This window comes from Muntiacus reevesi, chromosome 4 (genome assembly GCF_963930625.1).
Source record: "Muntiacus reevesi chromosome 4, mMunRee1.1, whole genome shotgun sequence".
NCBI lineage: Eukaryota > Metazoa > Chordata > Mammalia > Artiodactyla > Cervidae > Muntiacus > Muntiacus reevesi.
In genome coordinates, this window is record NC_089252.1 from 101,121,625 (window position 1) to 101,136,098 (window position 14,474).

At 44.8% G+C, this 14,474-nt stretch overlaps 2 protein-coding genes across 11 annotated transcripts in view; one reads left to right on the forward strand and one right to left on the reverse strand.

Moving 5' to 3' along the window:
• Positions 1–884: 884 nt before the first annotated feature.
• Positions 885–6,135, forward strand: PDHB (pyruvate dehydrogenase E1 subunit beta). Of its 2 annotated transcripts, XM_065933377.1 has the most exons (10): positions 885–941; positions 1,028–1,081; positions 2,618–2,725; positions 2,820–2,882; positions 2,986–3,021; positions 3,180–3,465; positions 3,874–3,984; positions 4,317–4,408; positions 5,179–5,320; positions 5,607–6,135. In XM_065933377.1, the coding sequence occupies exons 1-10, from the start codon at positions 900–902 to the stop codon at positions 5,750–5,752; spliced, it is 1,080 nt and encodes a 359-aa protein (XP_065789449.1). In that variant the 5' UTR covers positions 885–899; the 3' UTR covers positions 5,753–6,135. The 2 variants fall into 2 exon arrangements, with proteins under 2 accessions (XP_065789449.1, XP_065789450.1); XM_065933378.1 differs by lacking the exons at positions 885–941; positions 1,028–1,081 and adding an exon at positions 1,867–1,884.
• A 227-nt stretch (positions 6,136–6,362) lies between these two features.
• PXK (PX domain containing serine/threonine kinase like) overlaps positions 6,363–14,474 on the reverse strand; it is an 80,362-nt gene continuing 72,250 nt past the window's right edge. For 2 of the 9 annotated variants that reach the window (XM_065933373.1, XM_065933371.1), the window contains exons 18-19: positions 11,617–11,654; positions 7,684–7,782 (exon numbers count right to left, since the gene is read on the reverse strand). In XM_065933373.1, coding sequence (XP_065789445.1) covers positions 11,635–11,654 — 20 coding nt within the window. In that variant the 3' untranslated portion in view covers positions 7,684–7,782; positions 11,617–11,634. Of the gene's footprint in view, positions 7,783–9,015; positions 9,041–11,616; positions 11,655–13,075; positions 13,085–14,474 lie in introns of all 9 variants that reach the window. The other 7 variants (XM_065933369.1, XM_065933368.1, XM_065933376.1 and 4 more) reach the window with 6 other exon arrangements.

Consider the following 14,474-nt stretch of genomic DNA (forward strand, 5'->3'; position numbering starts at 1 on the left):
GAAATGAGACCAATGAGATAAAGCTTCCAGAGGCTTCCCTAGTCAGGTTATGTTGCTGTTGTGCAGTCACTAGGCGTGTCCGACTCTTTGTGACCCCATGGACTGCAGCACGTCAAGCCTCCCTGTCCCTTACCATCTCCCAAAACTTTGCCCAAGTTCACGTCCATTGTATGGGTGAAGCCATCCAGCCATCTCATTCTCTGACGCCCTCTTCTCAGGTGATAGGCCCTCTCTAAATGCAGGTTGTTGCAACTCCCTCCCAGGTTGGGACCCCAACTTCCGCTTTACGAAGCAGTGGGGAAAGACTACCTTTTACAGTCAGGAGTCCTAAAGTCAAATTCTGACTCCCTACTTCAGTCTACATTAACACTAATTACCTGAGAGAGTTCCTATGAGAATTAAGTGAGCCATAAAGCACTTTAACATAATGCCTGGCACACGTGAAAGCTAGCTCCAGTTCACTTTCTAAGGAACCAAAAAAGACAGTGTTTCCAGAATAACTTGTCAGACTGTAAATACCCAGTCACCAGATTATGTATAAAGTGCTACTTCGTATCAAAGCGTTTCTGTGCATGCAGTTTTCACGGCCTCCAGTTACGCTCCTCAGCGTCTGACTTTCGGGCCCCGCGTTCAAAATACCAACACGGAGAGACGCGCCCCGGGCGTGCACCCCGAGCGCCAGCAGCCGCCTTGCGCTCCCTACTTGTTTCCCGGCCGCCGCAGGCTGGGACCACCCACACGTCCCTCGGTCCCGCCCCCTCGGCCCATGACGCACTGCGGGAGGCGGGGCACGCAGGCGTCGTGCCCTGCCATTGGCCCGCGCCGGCGGGGGAGCGGGGTCCGGCTCGTCCGCGGCCCTGCCGTGCTGTCATTCGCAGCGGCTGGAGGACACGGTCAAGATGGCGGTGGTTGCTGTGTTGGTGCGGAGACCCCTTGAGCAGGTAGGCAGTGGCTCCCTCGCTTATGACCCTGCGCGACCCCTGCCCACTCAGTCCTCCTCTGAGCGTCCTCTCTGTCTCCCTGCCAGGTCTCCGGGCTGCTGAGGAGGCGGTTCCATCGGACCGCGCCGGCTGCACTGCAGGTAACCGGCCCGGACGCTAGTCGGGCCGGGAGGGGCCCCTGGTCCCAGGGCAGAGGCTGGGGTCGCATGTCACCCACGCGAGGATTAATGGAATCGAATGGCCGATCTGAGGGAACTAGACGTGACACTTCTTCCCTCACCTCCCCTTAAAATTTTTTATTGTGGTAAAATACACATAACAGAATTTACTGTTTTAAGCTGTGTATTCAGTGGCAGTAAGTACATTTAGCATGTCGTCTATTCACCAACAGAACTTTATCATCGTCCCAAGCAGAAACTTACTTATTGAACAGTAACGCTCCCTGAGCCCCTGGTAACCTCTAACGCCTCGGTACTTTCTGTGGTGATGAATTCATGTATTCTAGGGATGGCCTATTGGAGAAGGAAGTGGCAACCCTTTCCAGTATTCTTGCCTGGAGAATCCCAGGGACAGAGGAGCCTTATGGGGTCGCACAGGGTCGGACACGACTGAAGCGACTTAGCAGCAGTAGGAGCAGGGATGGTCTATAAATGGAATTTAATATTTTTCCTTCTAGGTCTGACTTGTTTCACTTACCCAGTTTTCAAGGTTCATCCATGTCGTAGCATGTGTCAGAATTCCTTTCGTCTTTAAGGCTGAATAGTATTCCGTTGTAGGCGTATACCACTTTTTCTTACCCACACATCACTGATGGACACCTGAGTTGTTTCCACCTGTTGGATTTTGAATAATGGTGCTGTGAACATTGATGTGCAGTTATCTGAGTCCCTGCTTTCAGTTCTTTGGGGTATAAATCTAGAAGTTGGAATTATTGGATTATATGGTAATTGTGTGTTCAAGTTTTTGAGGAATGTCTCTCTCTCCTCATTTTTGTTACTGGAGGATTCTACCAACCTTTATAGTTGAGTAATTCCTAGATCCTGAAGGCAAAGTGTTTGGCAGTGTGTGGCTCTTAGTGCTCAATATGTAGTATTACTTAGGCTTCCTTAACTGTTCTCTGCCCCACATTATACCAAATGTGGAAATAAAATTATCCAGTGTACTCTCTACTTAGGAAAGCACCTGTGAACTGGTCTGGCCAGCAAGCAGATTTCTCAAGATTAGGTAGTCGTTAAGAAAAAGGGGACTTCCCTGCTGGTGCAGTGGTTGAGAATCCACCCTCCAATGCAGGGGACGTGGGTTCTATCCCTGTTCAGGGAACTAAGATCCCACACGGGAGACTGAGCATGTGCGCCACTACTACTGAGCTCTTGTATGGCAGCTGCTGCGTCGGTGAGCCACAATGAAAGATCCCGTATATGCAACTAAAACCCAGTGCGGCCAATAAATATTAAAAAGGGAAGTGTTTAGTATACTTCTCATCTATACATCTAATCATAGACTGGCAATGAGCAATAGAAATGTTACTTTTTAAACTCTTTGAACTGTTAAAGAGAAGCCTGTTCTGCTGATGGTGTTTGTATCATTTGCTATGGGCAGCCTAGGTCGAGAGAGAATCTCAGTAGTATCCTAAGTAATCCTGTAGTTTATTGACTGCTTTCCCATACCTGTGACAGGTGACAGTTCGTGAGGCTATAAATCAAGGCATGGATGAGGAGCTGGAAAGAGATGAGAAGGTATTTCTCCTTGGGGAAGAAGTTGCCCAGTACGATGGGGCATATAAGGTAACTAAGAGAAGAAAAAAAACACTATACAGAATTGAGGTGGCCATTTGCCCCCAGTACAATTAGAAGTAATGGGGTCATTCCTTAATTATAGGTTAGTCGAGGCCTGTGGAAGAAATATGGAGATAAGAGGATCATAGATACTCCCATATCTGAGGTAAGCTTTCCATCAGGAAGCAGACCTTGGAGAGGCATGTTTGTTAAAGGGTACTACTCTAATTTTTGTGAATTTTTACTTACATTTGCATTTTATTTTCTAGATGGGTTTTGCTGGAATTGCTGTAGGTGCAGCTATGGTATGTAGTCTTCTTTGTGAATGTCACCCAGAGATTTCTTTTAACAAGACCTTTTAAAATCATTGCTTGAGTGTTGGGGGGGCAAAGTAGTTATTTGCCACTCTAAACTGATGTTTTCCAGTCTTTTCAACATCTTTTCAACATTTTTGATTTGACAGGCTGGGTTACGGCCCATTTGTGAATTCATGACCTTCAATTTCTCTATGCAAGCCATCGACCAGGTTATAAACTCAGCTGCCAAGACGTACTACATGTCAGGGGGCCTTCAGTCTGTGCCCATAGTCTTCAGGGGGCCCAATGGCGCCTCAGCAGGTGTAGCTGCCCAGCACTCACAGTGTTTTGCTGCCTGGTATGGGCATTGCCCAGGCTTAAAGGTGGTCAGCCCCTGGAGTTCAGAGGATGCAAAAGGGCTTATTAAATCAGCCATTCGGGATAACAACCCAGGTCAGTAGAGGGGTGTGTCGTGCATCTCTTTTGAACATTGAAGTGCTAAAATGAAATATCTGCATGGAAGGAACCATTAAAGATCATTAAAGTTAGGCGTAGACATATGTTAGAGATTTACAGATGTAGTAAACATAGAAACAAAGTAGTGTTTTTCTTATCTGTTACTATATGGGGGCCAGTTAGGTACAAGAGAAATTTACTGCGCATCTGTAACACTTGTTTAACCCCAGAGGTAAAATCAGAATTAACCAGACTATAGATGTCTGTATCTAAACCACCCATAAGGCTACTGGACACTGATGCTTCCTAATCAGCATGGTGAAACGTCTCACAGAATGAATGATAGTGTTGTGTAGATCTTTTTAGTCATGTGGTTACTTTGGTTTAAATATTTATATATTGCAGTGGTGGTGCTGGAGAATGAATTGATGTATGGAGTACCTTTTGAACTTCCTTCAGAAGCTCAGTCAAAAGATTTTCTGATCCCTATTGGAAAAGCCAAAATAGAAAGGCCAGGTAAGAGAAATTAGTATACACTTCAACATTATTAGTACTCTGTTCCTTCTGTTTATGTCGATCTAGAAGTTACTGGCCTTTACTTTGACTAGGAAATTATAGGACGAGTTCAAGCTTAAAATGTGTTATGCCCTGATTGCACCATGTATTTGTTCTTTTCTAAATCTGAGCCTAGTAGATGTGTACTTCATTTCCAGGAAGGCTATCACATTCTGCATCTCACTGGAATGAAGTTAAGATTTTACAAATGAACAAGAACCACAGCTGGCTACAGAGAAGGACAGTGTGTTTGGTTTCAACCTGACCTCTGATCTGTGACAACTTTGTTTCAGGAACACACGTAACTATAGTTGCTCATTCAAGACCTGTGGGCCACTGCTTAGAAGCTGCAACAGTGCTGTCTAAAGAGGGAATTGAATGTGAGGTAAGTGGACATTCACGTGTTCTTAGAGAATCAGAAAGATAGCTTTAAATTTAAGACCCAGAAAGAGGAGTTTGAGTCTGAGTTCTGTAACGGGTTAATTAGATATAGAATCTTGCTTTGTCACTTAGTTCTGTCTCAGCTTAATGGTGGGAACCTACTTGGTTTTCAAACACCTAGCTTTTTACCAGCTAGTGTCTGGATCTTTTTGGTATCTGTTTTATCAAGTTAAGATCCAACCTTAGAGCTGGAAGTTGGGAGAATGGAAAACTTAGAAGTCATTGGGTCTAACCCTTTGATGCCCAGGAGATACCACTTGCTAGTTATGCCTGAGCAAGTTACATGTGTACTCCCATAAATCTCAGTATCATCAGCAATGAAGTGAGGATAATACATTTACTGTCCCATCAGGGTGGCTGTGGACTTGTACTTATTGTTCTGAAAGTGAACAAAGCTGCTTGTAGCTTTTTCATTAGTTTCCCCTTTGACATAGGCAGATTTCCCTAGACTCGAAGATTGACGGGAAATGCAGGTTTCATCCCTGGGTCAGGAAGATCCCCTGGAGTAGGAAATGCAACCCACTCCAGTATTCTTGCCTGGGAAATCCCATGGACAGAGGAGCCTGGCAGGCTGCAGTCCATGTGGTTGTCAAGACTCAGACATGACTGTGTGGCTTAGAACGCACACATACGAGAAGGGAATCGGCATTGTGGGGATAGAACTGTTTGTGAGGCGGTGGCTCTGGAAAGCTGTTTACTGTATTATCTGTCTAGGTGATAAATTTGCGAACCATCAGGCCAATGGACATTGAAACAATAGAAGCCAGTGTCATGAAGACCAATCACCTTGTAACTGTGGAAGGAGGCTGGCCACAATTCGGAGTAGGAGCTGAAATCTGTGCCAGGATCATGGAAGGTATTTCAGAGACACTGATTCCAGAAGAGTTAAGCTGTAATAACACTATTACAGGACAGAACAAGCAAAAGCTAGGAATGATCAAATGACTTGAAATTTTCAACTTGTCAGCTTGGTATTTTTCCTTTGGGTAAATGTTTGAAAAAAGCAAAACCATGAACAGCTGTTTGTAATTAGCCTAGATTTCGGACTTCCCTCCTCTGGGCAGCCATACCTGCTGTGCTGAGGCGGTGGTGCTCAGCTGGTTTTCCTTGCCTCTCTCAATTTGCACCTCCTTCCCTCGTAGGCCCCGCGTTCAATTTCCTGGATGCTCCTGCAGTTCGTGTCACTGGTGCCGATGTGCCTATGCCTTATGCAAAGATTCTAGAAGACAACTCTGTACCTCAGGTTAAAGACATCATATTTGCAATAAAGAAAACACTGAATATCTAGTTTGGACATGAAGTTCAAGTCATTGGAATTTACTTAAAATACTTGCTGACTCTTCATCTGGATTGTCCTAAAGACCTTTTAATTCATAAAGTTATCTCTGAAGCAACAACAGATTTTTTTTTTACTGGGAAGAAGTTTAAATGTGTTTGTGGTAAAACTCTCCTAAGTTCCATGTTTTTTTGGTCTGTTACAGTACCATGTTCTTTGAATAAGATTCATGTGCAATTTTACCCTCTCACTGGAAGAACATGGTGTAAATGTGGCAGAGTCTTGATGAAAGATATATCCAAAAAAGGATAACTTATATGTAAAAATAAAAGCATTTAATCTACATTTACTGTTAAAATTGTTTTGATAAGGAATAAAGGAATTCCTAACTATGACTAATGGTATTTTTATATTCTAGAGATAATAAATGTGGCATAGAAGTCCTAGAATTCTGTTAAGAAATTAGTGCCATCAGGAACTAAACTCTAATCTCCTAGACTGCATCACTCACTTACAACAGGAACTTGCCCACCGACTCTTCAGATGCTTAATTCCAGTAGGTTCTCTTCAAAGTTAAACCAAGATCCATGTCGGGTATTTTTCCCACTGCCAAAAAACATAATATTCTGCCATACACTGCTCTCCTCAGAAGTTGAGATGGAAAAGATAGATGTAAGTTAGTTACAGAAGCACATAAGTGGTACAAAAACTTCCCATTAAAATATCTAGCCAAGCTAAAAACAACACATTTTCTTGACACAGTTTATTTTAATAAAAAATACAGCTGAACATTTATCACAGATTACATGAAACTATACACAATGACATTCTCTCTGCATAGTAACCAACACTGATGTGTATAACTTGATTTTTTTAGATGGATTATTTATAATCCTTTAAAGTGCAATTTATTTAAGGGTTTAAGCAAATCATAGGATAAAGGATCTTTCTAATAAATGAGTAATGTTAAAAAGATGATATATTTGGATAAATCTTTCAAAAATCAGAACTGATTTCTATAGATGCCAAATTTACTTGTAATAATGACTCCCCACAAACCCCAAACTTGACTTAAATGCTAAGGATTAAGAAGATCCTTGACTTGGCAAGAGCTTTTCCTGATGTTAACATTTTTTTGTCTATTCAACACGTACTAACTAAAAGGAACAAAGAGCCTAGAGTAGTTCCTTTAGCAGCCCTGAGTTCTGTAACCACAAAGGAGTTCCTGATTGAACTTGAGAGAATGTTGTGAACTTTCACCTTCTACTTGAGGGGGAAATGAAGAACTCGGTTGCTTCTCTGACTCTCAACGACATCACTATGCTTTGGGCTACAGTGTTAATGTTTAAGATGAAATTAAAGGTAGCAAAAAACAGTTTTATCTAAGAAATAACCAGAAAATGCTTTAGAATAGAGAAATTATGAGAGGAACAGTTCTAGGAGCTGTCTGGCGGGATGGGAGGGATTGTAACACCAAGGCCATTCACCTCAGTGACTGAATATTGTCATCATTTTTGTTTTTTGTCCATTTCCTTCAGTTGGTAGAAATAATTGATTCTGATACGCTGCTGCCCACCAAAAGAGGGTGAACCAGATTCCGATAGTAACCAAGGAGCAAAATATTTCTTAAGGCAGCAATGCCAGCCTGACTTCATTCTACTTGAAGACTGTGTTTCCCTCTTGAAAAGCCCCTTACATGAGCATCTGCAAAGTCGTATGTGGCTGTACTGGCTCAGCAATTATTCATCCAGAAGGAGGGTACTTCAGGGGGTGGAGGTGGAAGGAAAAAAAAAACAAAGAACTTTCCCCTCCGAGTGTAAACACGAAGCTTCAGCCGATCTTAGGAGCGCTATGATCACAGGTTTCGGCTTTCCTCAAAGTTCCTTTTTGGAAATTCTGGATGGAGCTGAGTAAGGCCCCTCGGCTCACGCCATTCACAGCCTGGGGTGGAAGCTGTGAGGGCGCCTCTGTGCTCGCAGGAGGTGAGGGAGCTGCTGCTGGTGGAGGCGGAGGTGGAGGAGGTGGAGGTAACGTGGACATCCCTGTGGAGGAGAGGGGATAGTCAGTATTTCCGCAGGTACCCTGCACACATGCTCTGCTCAGTCCTGTGCAGAGAGGACTTGGGGAACGCTGCAAACATTTTCCCTCAGAGGGTCCAAGATACTTTGTGATTTTTTTAAAGTTGCCATTTAACAGTCATGTGAGAAAAGACTAAACAAATATCACAGATTACATAAAACTACACAGAGTGATATTCCCTGCATAGATGAATTTCCAGATTTTAAAAATGATCCCAAAAGAAAGGTTCCCTTCCCTACTCATTCCAGGTTCCAGGCAGCCCCACCTACTCCTGGGCTAGCAATGAAAGACAGACATCTGTATGCCCAGAGCTGGGCTACCTGAATATCGATTACTAGAAAGGGATGAACACTTGTCTAGCTGCTCCAACGCACACAGTATTTGAAGGATGTGATTTAACATGATATGACAAACCACTTAGGATTCTCAGCAAGGAACCATTGTCTGCTGGGTTATGGGCTCCTCAGGAGGGTCTTTTATTTATTTTTTTTCATCTGTCTTGAGTGCACTAGGTTGCCTGAAAGAAATATAAAAGGCTAATAATTGTCAGCACTGCTCAGTAAGGGGCAGAGGACTTTCTCCTGCAATGGCACTCTCAAGGAGGTGTCTTCCTCAAACACCCTTGTCTCCACTGGGAGCCAACCCTACAAGACAGAAGTGCACTAAACCCTACATCTTTGCCGAAGTGCTGGGGGAGACTGGAGTGGCAGGCTCTACCCTGGTGGGCAAGAAGGAAACTGAACAGGTATCTGGAACTTCTCTGAGCTTCCTTCCAGGTACACAGACGTTGTGCACTTGAATTATATACTTTTGAATCAACAAATGAATTTCACCCCCTTTGAACAAAATAAACACTAGGTTGAGAAAAGGCCTTGCTTCAAAGAAGTTGCCTGTGCTACAGTGAGTTGCCCCGTTTCCTGGGGACCCGGCAGCTCCCTGTGACTCCACCTGTCTGTCCCTAGCCTCACCCTCTGCCCTATCCTAGGGCTGCCCCAGCAAGACATTCTGTTGGATGGCTCCCCCACCACCTCCCTGAGCTGTGGGGACAAGAGAACACACCCACCACAACTTGACTTTATATGGATGGGTGTTCAGGACCATCAATTACATAGCTCAGCAAGAGCAACCTTTTTTTTCTTTTTTTTTTTACCAACTGTGATAGGCCATGGTTAAAGTATTTCATAGAAACCACTTACCTTCCTTTACATCTTTTACCCAAACCTAAAGGCAGCTGAAATTAAAGAATCACACAGATACACACACTCATGCTCTGGAGTTCTTGAAATTCTCAAATAATATGGCAATACAAATAAACAGTGAACACAGACAGATGAACAAAATGTCATTTTCACTGGTTCTATACAATGACAACTAATGAAGTTCTATTATGTTGTATGCCAGGGTGGATTATGGAAAAGATGCTCCTGGCCTGGTATTACAGGGTTACAGAGATAAAAAAGGGCTTGCAACCTGACATGACTGTGGAGATGAGAAGAGCAGGGAAAACCGCTGTGTCATATAAGCGTTCCTTTGAAGGGTGTTCTTGGAAAGTGACCACTGAAATACCAGGAGGGGAGATGGCCTCTGAAGCCTCTTGAAACTCAACTGCAGAGCCCGGAGGACTGAGTGGATGCCAAAACCCTCCCAGGGGCCCTCCCCAGCACTCGCAGCCAATGGCCAGAAAAAGGCAGTAGAATTGGACTTGACCTGGAGGGCCCAATATGTACGGGAATGAGCGCCAGCATTTCTGCCTCCCAGCTCTGGGCTTTGACCCTGGCAGAAGAGTCACGGCGGGTTACAGACCGGAAGACAGGGCTGCAACAGCACTTTGTTCTACTAAAGGCATGGGACTGACTACCCAGAGACCAGCCACCCTTCTAGCCCAGGACTCTGGGAGGCGAGAGATGGGCCTCGGGGATAGACTTGGTACAGGCTGCCATCTTGGGACAGAACTAAACTGCTTGGCCCTCATGCGGAACCAACCCTGGACTGTGGCCTCATTACTACTGGGCGCTCAAAATTAGAAGTGCACATTCACTACCACAGTTTGGGGACTGGGGTTGATGCTCAGGAAACAGACACTCATTGTCCAAGTAAAGGCTAAGACTGTCTAAATGAATTGCTTTGAATATGTAGGTAGGTAAATAATTCCACTGTCCAAAGTGCCACAGGATAACCTGTGCTGCTGGGGGCCATGCAAGGAGAGTCTGCTCATCCAAAGGGCAAAATAAGGTCACCAGAGGTGCCCTCACAGAGGGCCAGACCAATCGTAAAGGGCCCCATGTCCCATGAGGTCCGCCTCTCCTCACTGGGCCTGCAACAAGCAGGGCAGATCTCCATACATAGGATCAGGCCCAGGAGCAGCTCAGAAGCCTCAGGAAAGGGGGGTGGGGTGGGGGTGGGGGCGCAGGGAGGGAGGTTCAGGTCTGAAGGTCAAGGTCAGCACTTGACCTTGGAGGAGGCAAAAACACACCCCAGGGACTCACAGTCTAATTACAGGTCCCACCAATTTTTTTGGTCCCTTTTTAGTTTTCCTTTTTTGCCTCTTCTATGGTTCACAAAATTCCTTTAAAGGTTCACTGGGACTTAAGCTATAACACATGGCTAATAATGTGGGAGATGGGGGGATGTTACCACCATCCAAATTCAGAGTTGACTCGGGCCTGTGACAAATCTGGGACAACTGCCTGATGCCTGGGCTCCCCTACTCCCCAGATGTGAGTGAGGGGCCCTCCAGAGGCTTCCTAAAGCCCCATCACCAGGTCGCAGACACCACCAGATTCCCCAGTAGACTGACTGCCAACTGGATCTAGCTTTCAAAAATGTTGGCCTCCAACACCCCAGGTGGAGGAACGCTCCAAAACAGCTTATCTACAGTGATGACCAGGTCAGTCATGATCTGTCCAATCTCTTAGACAAAAACCCTGACAGTTAACTATTCCACCCTCCCCAGTAACCCCAAATGGGAGCCTGGCAGCCCAGCAGAGGCCATGAAACAGGCCACAGACTGTTGCAGCAAGATCATAGGTTAGATCCAGGCAGAAACATCTTCCCCAGCCGTGTCAAAAGGACCTCTGAGAGTCCCTTTCCCTGGGCCAACTTTGGCAGTGGGCAGTCAACTACTGCCTGCGGGTCTGGGTTCCTTTGTGGTCCCCACACTCAGGAGGGGAGACCACCTGGCCTTCAGACCAACACCAGACCTACCAGCTACCCTTAGGAGGAACTGGAGGCCAGTGACCCCTGAAGCAGGCAGCCCTGTTCAGGGCTGTTTGAAACTGTTTGAAACTGCCTTTGCCTTTTACCTCAGAAAGATGGGGAGGCTGTATTCATGTATTATTAAGGATGCTTAAAAAAGAACTGTTTTCCCTAACATCAGTTATAAAGCCAGTAAGTGGCTTCCCTGTGACCAGGAATGCAATTGCCCAACGTCCCTTCCCTTTCGTCAAAGTAACAAGGAACCAGCACGTTTGCAACAACAGGACTGTGAGATGCTGGCTTCCAAAATTAAAATACCAAAATGCCATGCAGTTGATGTGTAGGTTTTAGGGCTGTATTTTAAAACTAAAATCAGAGTGGAAAATGAAAATTTTGAAGGTCATGATGAAAATGAAATGAATGTAAATGAAGTCACTGGGGCGCCTTTTAAAGATGCTGTATTTCATTTAAATATCCAGACAAGGAAATCGTCTCGAATCAGCTTTCCCGTTTGTTCATCACTTCAGTGATCCAGACACACTGTCCCATTTCACAGACAGAAACAGAGCATCTTTAAAGTTAGAAAAATCAGTATCGCTTACTTTACCGAAAATTCACGTTCAAAATGGTGCATGCTCTACTGAAAACAGCAAAGAGAGAGAGAGGGGGACACAAGTCATTATTCAGTGTCATTATTTAGTGACATTATTTAGTGTCATTTAATCAAATAGAGACAATAAAATATTAGTCTGAATCACATGCTGATTATTCTCATTGCAAACTAGGGTATAATTTAAGTGAATCACAAGAAGCACGGTTTGTAAATACGATGGTGATCCTCTTAAGAACATGGCAAACATATTAATACTAACAGAGTAACCGATGAGTCACATTCCTCTTCATTCTTTTTATTTCTTTCTTCTGAACCAGTTAGGTGCTATTCAGAAGACCCATCATGGTTTTATCTCCCCTGAAAAGTGGAATGGGTCCTGGGAGTGTACCTAGTTCTATTACTAAATAAGGCCAGTTTATGAAGAGGAGAGCACAATGAGAACTGATCACTTTTCCACGCAAGTCTTCTATAGTCTAAAATAGAGATGTGTCTTTTCAAAGCTGGGAAGAGCAAAAGCACGGGGATGTGTAAGCTGGGCAGGAACATGGGGCCCCTTCCCTGAAGGAGCTTAGATCCAGAGGCTAAACAGGGCAGTGAGCAAAAGTAGCTTCCTTAAGACTTGTTTGTGGTTCAGTTACTAAGTCACGTCCGACTCTTTGTGACCCCATGGACTGCAGCACACCAGGCCTTCCTGTCCTTCACCATCCTCTTGAGTTTGCTCAAATTCATGTCCACTGAGTCGGTGACGTTATCTAACCATCTTATCCTCTGCCACCCCCTTCTCTTCTTGCCCTCAATCTTTCCCAGCATCAGGGTCTTTTCCAGTAAGTCAGTTCTTTGCATCAGGTGGCCAAAGTTTTGGAGCTTTGGCTAAGGCATCAGCATCTACTTAAGACTGAAGTGAAGAAGTGAAGTGAAGTCGCTCAGTCGTGTCTGACTCTTTGCGAGCCCATGGACTGTAGCCCACCAGGCTCCTCCATCCATGGAATTTTCCAGGCAAGAGTACTGGAGTGGGTTGCCATTTCCTTCTCCAGGGGAATCTTCCCACCCCAGGGGTTGAACCCAGGTCTCCCGCATTACAGGCAGAAGGTTTAACCTCTGAGCCTAAGACTAGAAAACTATTTTAAAAAGGGCGGGGGGTAGAATTCCCAGGCAGTACAGGGATTAAGACTTGACACTTTCACTGCCAGATTGGGACCAAAGATCATGCAAGCCTCAGAACACAGCCAAAAAAAAAAAAAAACCAAAAAAAACCGAACACATTTTTTTTTCCTGTCTCCTTTTAACTGACGAGATTCCAGGTTAATTGTGAAAGATAAACTTTTCCCTGACAGTGAATCCCAGAGTTCTGAATGAACCAACCTGCTCCCCCGCCTAAAGGAGAATCCCTTCCTCTGAGTGGGGGCTGGTCAGAGGCCCACGTGGGGTGCAACAGGCTGACCACTGACCTGGGGCAGCTCTGGGAGGATGCTGGGGCCACTGCCTGCCCACCCCACGCCAGCAACTGAGGACCCAGCGAAGGAGCTCATACACTGGGCTTGGAGGCAGGGAGGAGGGCCGCAGGCCGGCAGCAGAGTAGAACCAACACATTATGTAGAGAAGCACCACAGGACAGACCCACTCATCCCAAATGGAAACTGCTTTACGTGGTTTTGAGAAAAAGAGGCAATTTTTAGGGCCACAGATGTCTATTTTGAGCCTAGAGTGGGTTTCAGACTTTGATGTGGCTAGATAAATCCCGGGAGCTACAACATTCTAAAAGAATTTCTTCCTTTTCGTGTACCTTATTTATTTGTTTTACTGAAGTATAGTTGGTGTACAGTATTATATAAGTTACAGGTGTACAATATAGTGATTCAGAGTTTTTAAAGGTTATGCTCCCCTTACAGTTATTGTAAAATTTTGGATCTATGCCCTGTGTTGTACACTACATCCTGGTAGCTTATTTTACACATCATAGTTGTGTCTTATTTATCCTAAACCTTCCTTCCTGTTACTCAAGTTCTCAGTCATTCTGTGCCCACAAGGCCCCCTTCGCCGCCTTCTCCAGTCCCGCACACATGAAACTTCCCTCTTTGCAGTCACTCTCACAGACTGGCTTTCTACCAATTGCCAGCTCTCTCTCTTCAAAAGTATTGCTTAAAAATGATAATCTGCAAGCAAGGAGGGCTAGAATTCTCTTGCAGGGTATTCACAGCTTAACTTCATAGTACTTTCTTATCAAGCCCTGTGTACATTATCTACCTCATAAAGACCAGGAATTCTCTTAAAAGACAGCTTCAAAGAATGGAGATGACTTGTGCAAGGTCACCCGGCAAGTGGTGGAGCTACGTCCCAAGCCAGGGGCTACTAGCGCTTCTTTCAGGGCTCTTATCACACCAGCCAAGCACAGCTTTCAGCAGCACAGGCCCTGCAGTGCGCAGGCGCTCAGGAGAAATCAGGGGGATGAACAGGCCAAGGAACTAAGACTGAATCCTGGCTCCAGGATCTCCCACTTGTGTGACCTCAGTCAAGGTCCGCTAGAGCCTCAATGTCTTTGTCTGTGAAATGGAGCTGTAAGTATAATCCCTGCTTCTTGGATAGGAAGGTATTCATGAGGATTAAATAAAACAGTAACTATAAATCTCCTAGAACAGTGTCTAGGACAAAATAAACACTCAAAACATGTGAAATACGATCATTAACAACAATAATAATTTGGGTTTCCTGGTTACTTAAGAGTTCCCCAAATACTCTTTATACTCTTTTGCAAATCTTTATTTTTTTTTGCAAATCTTTTTAAAAACACACACACACAATACCAAGACTGCAGGCCTGTCTCCTCCCAAAGGGAGCGTAGGAGCAAAT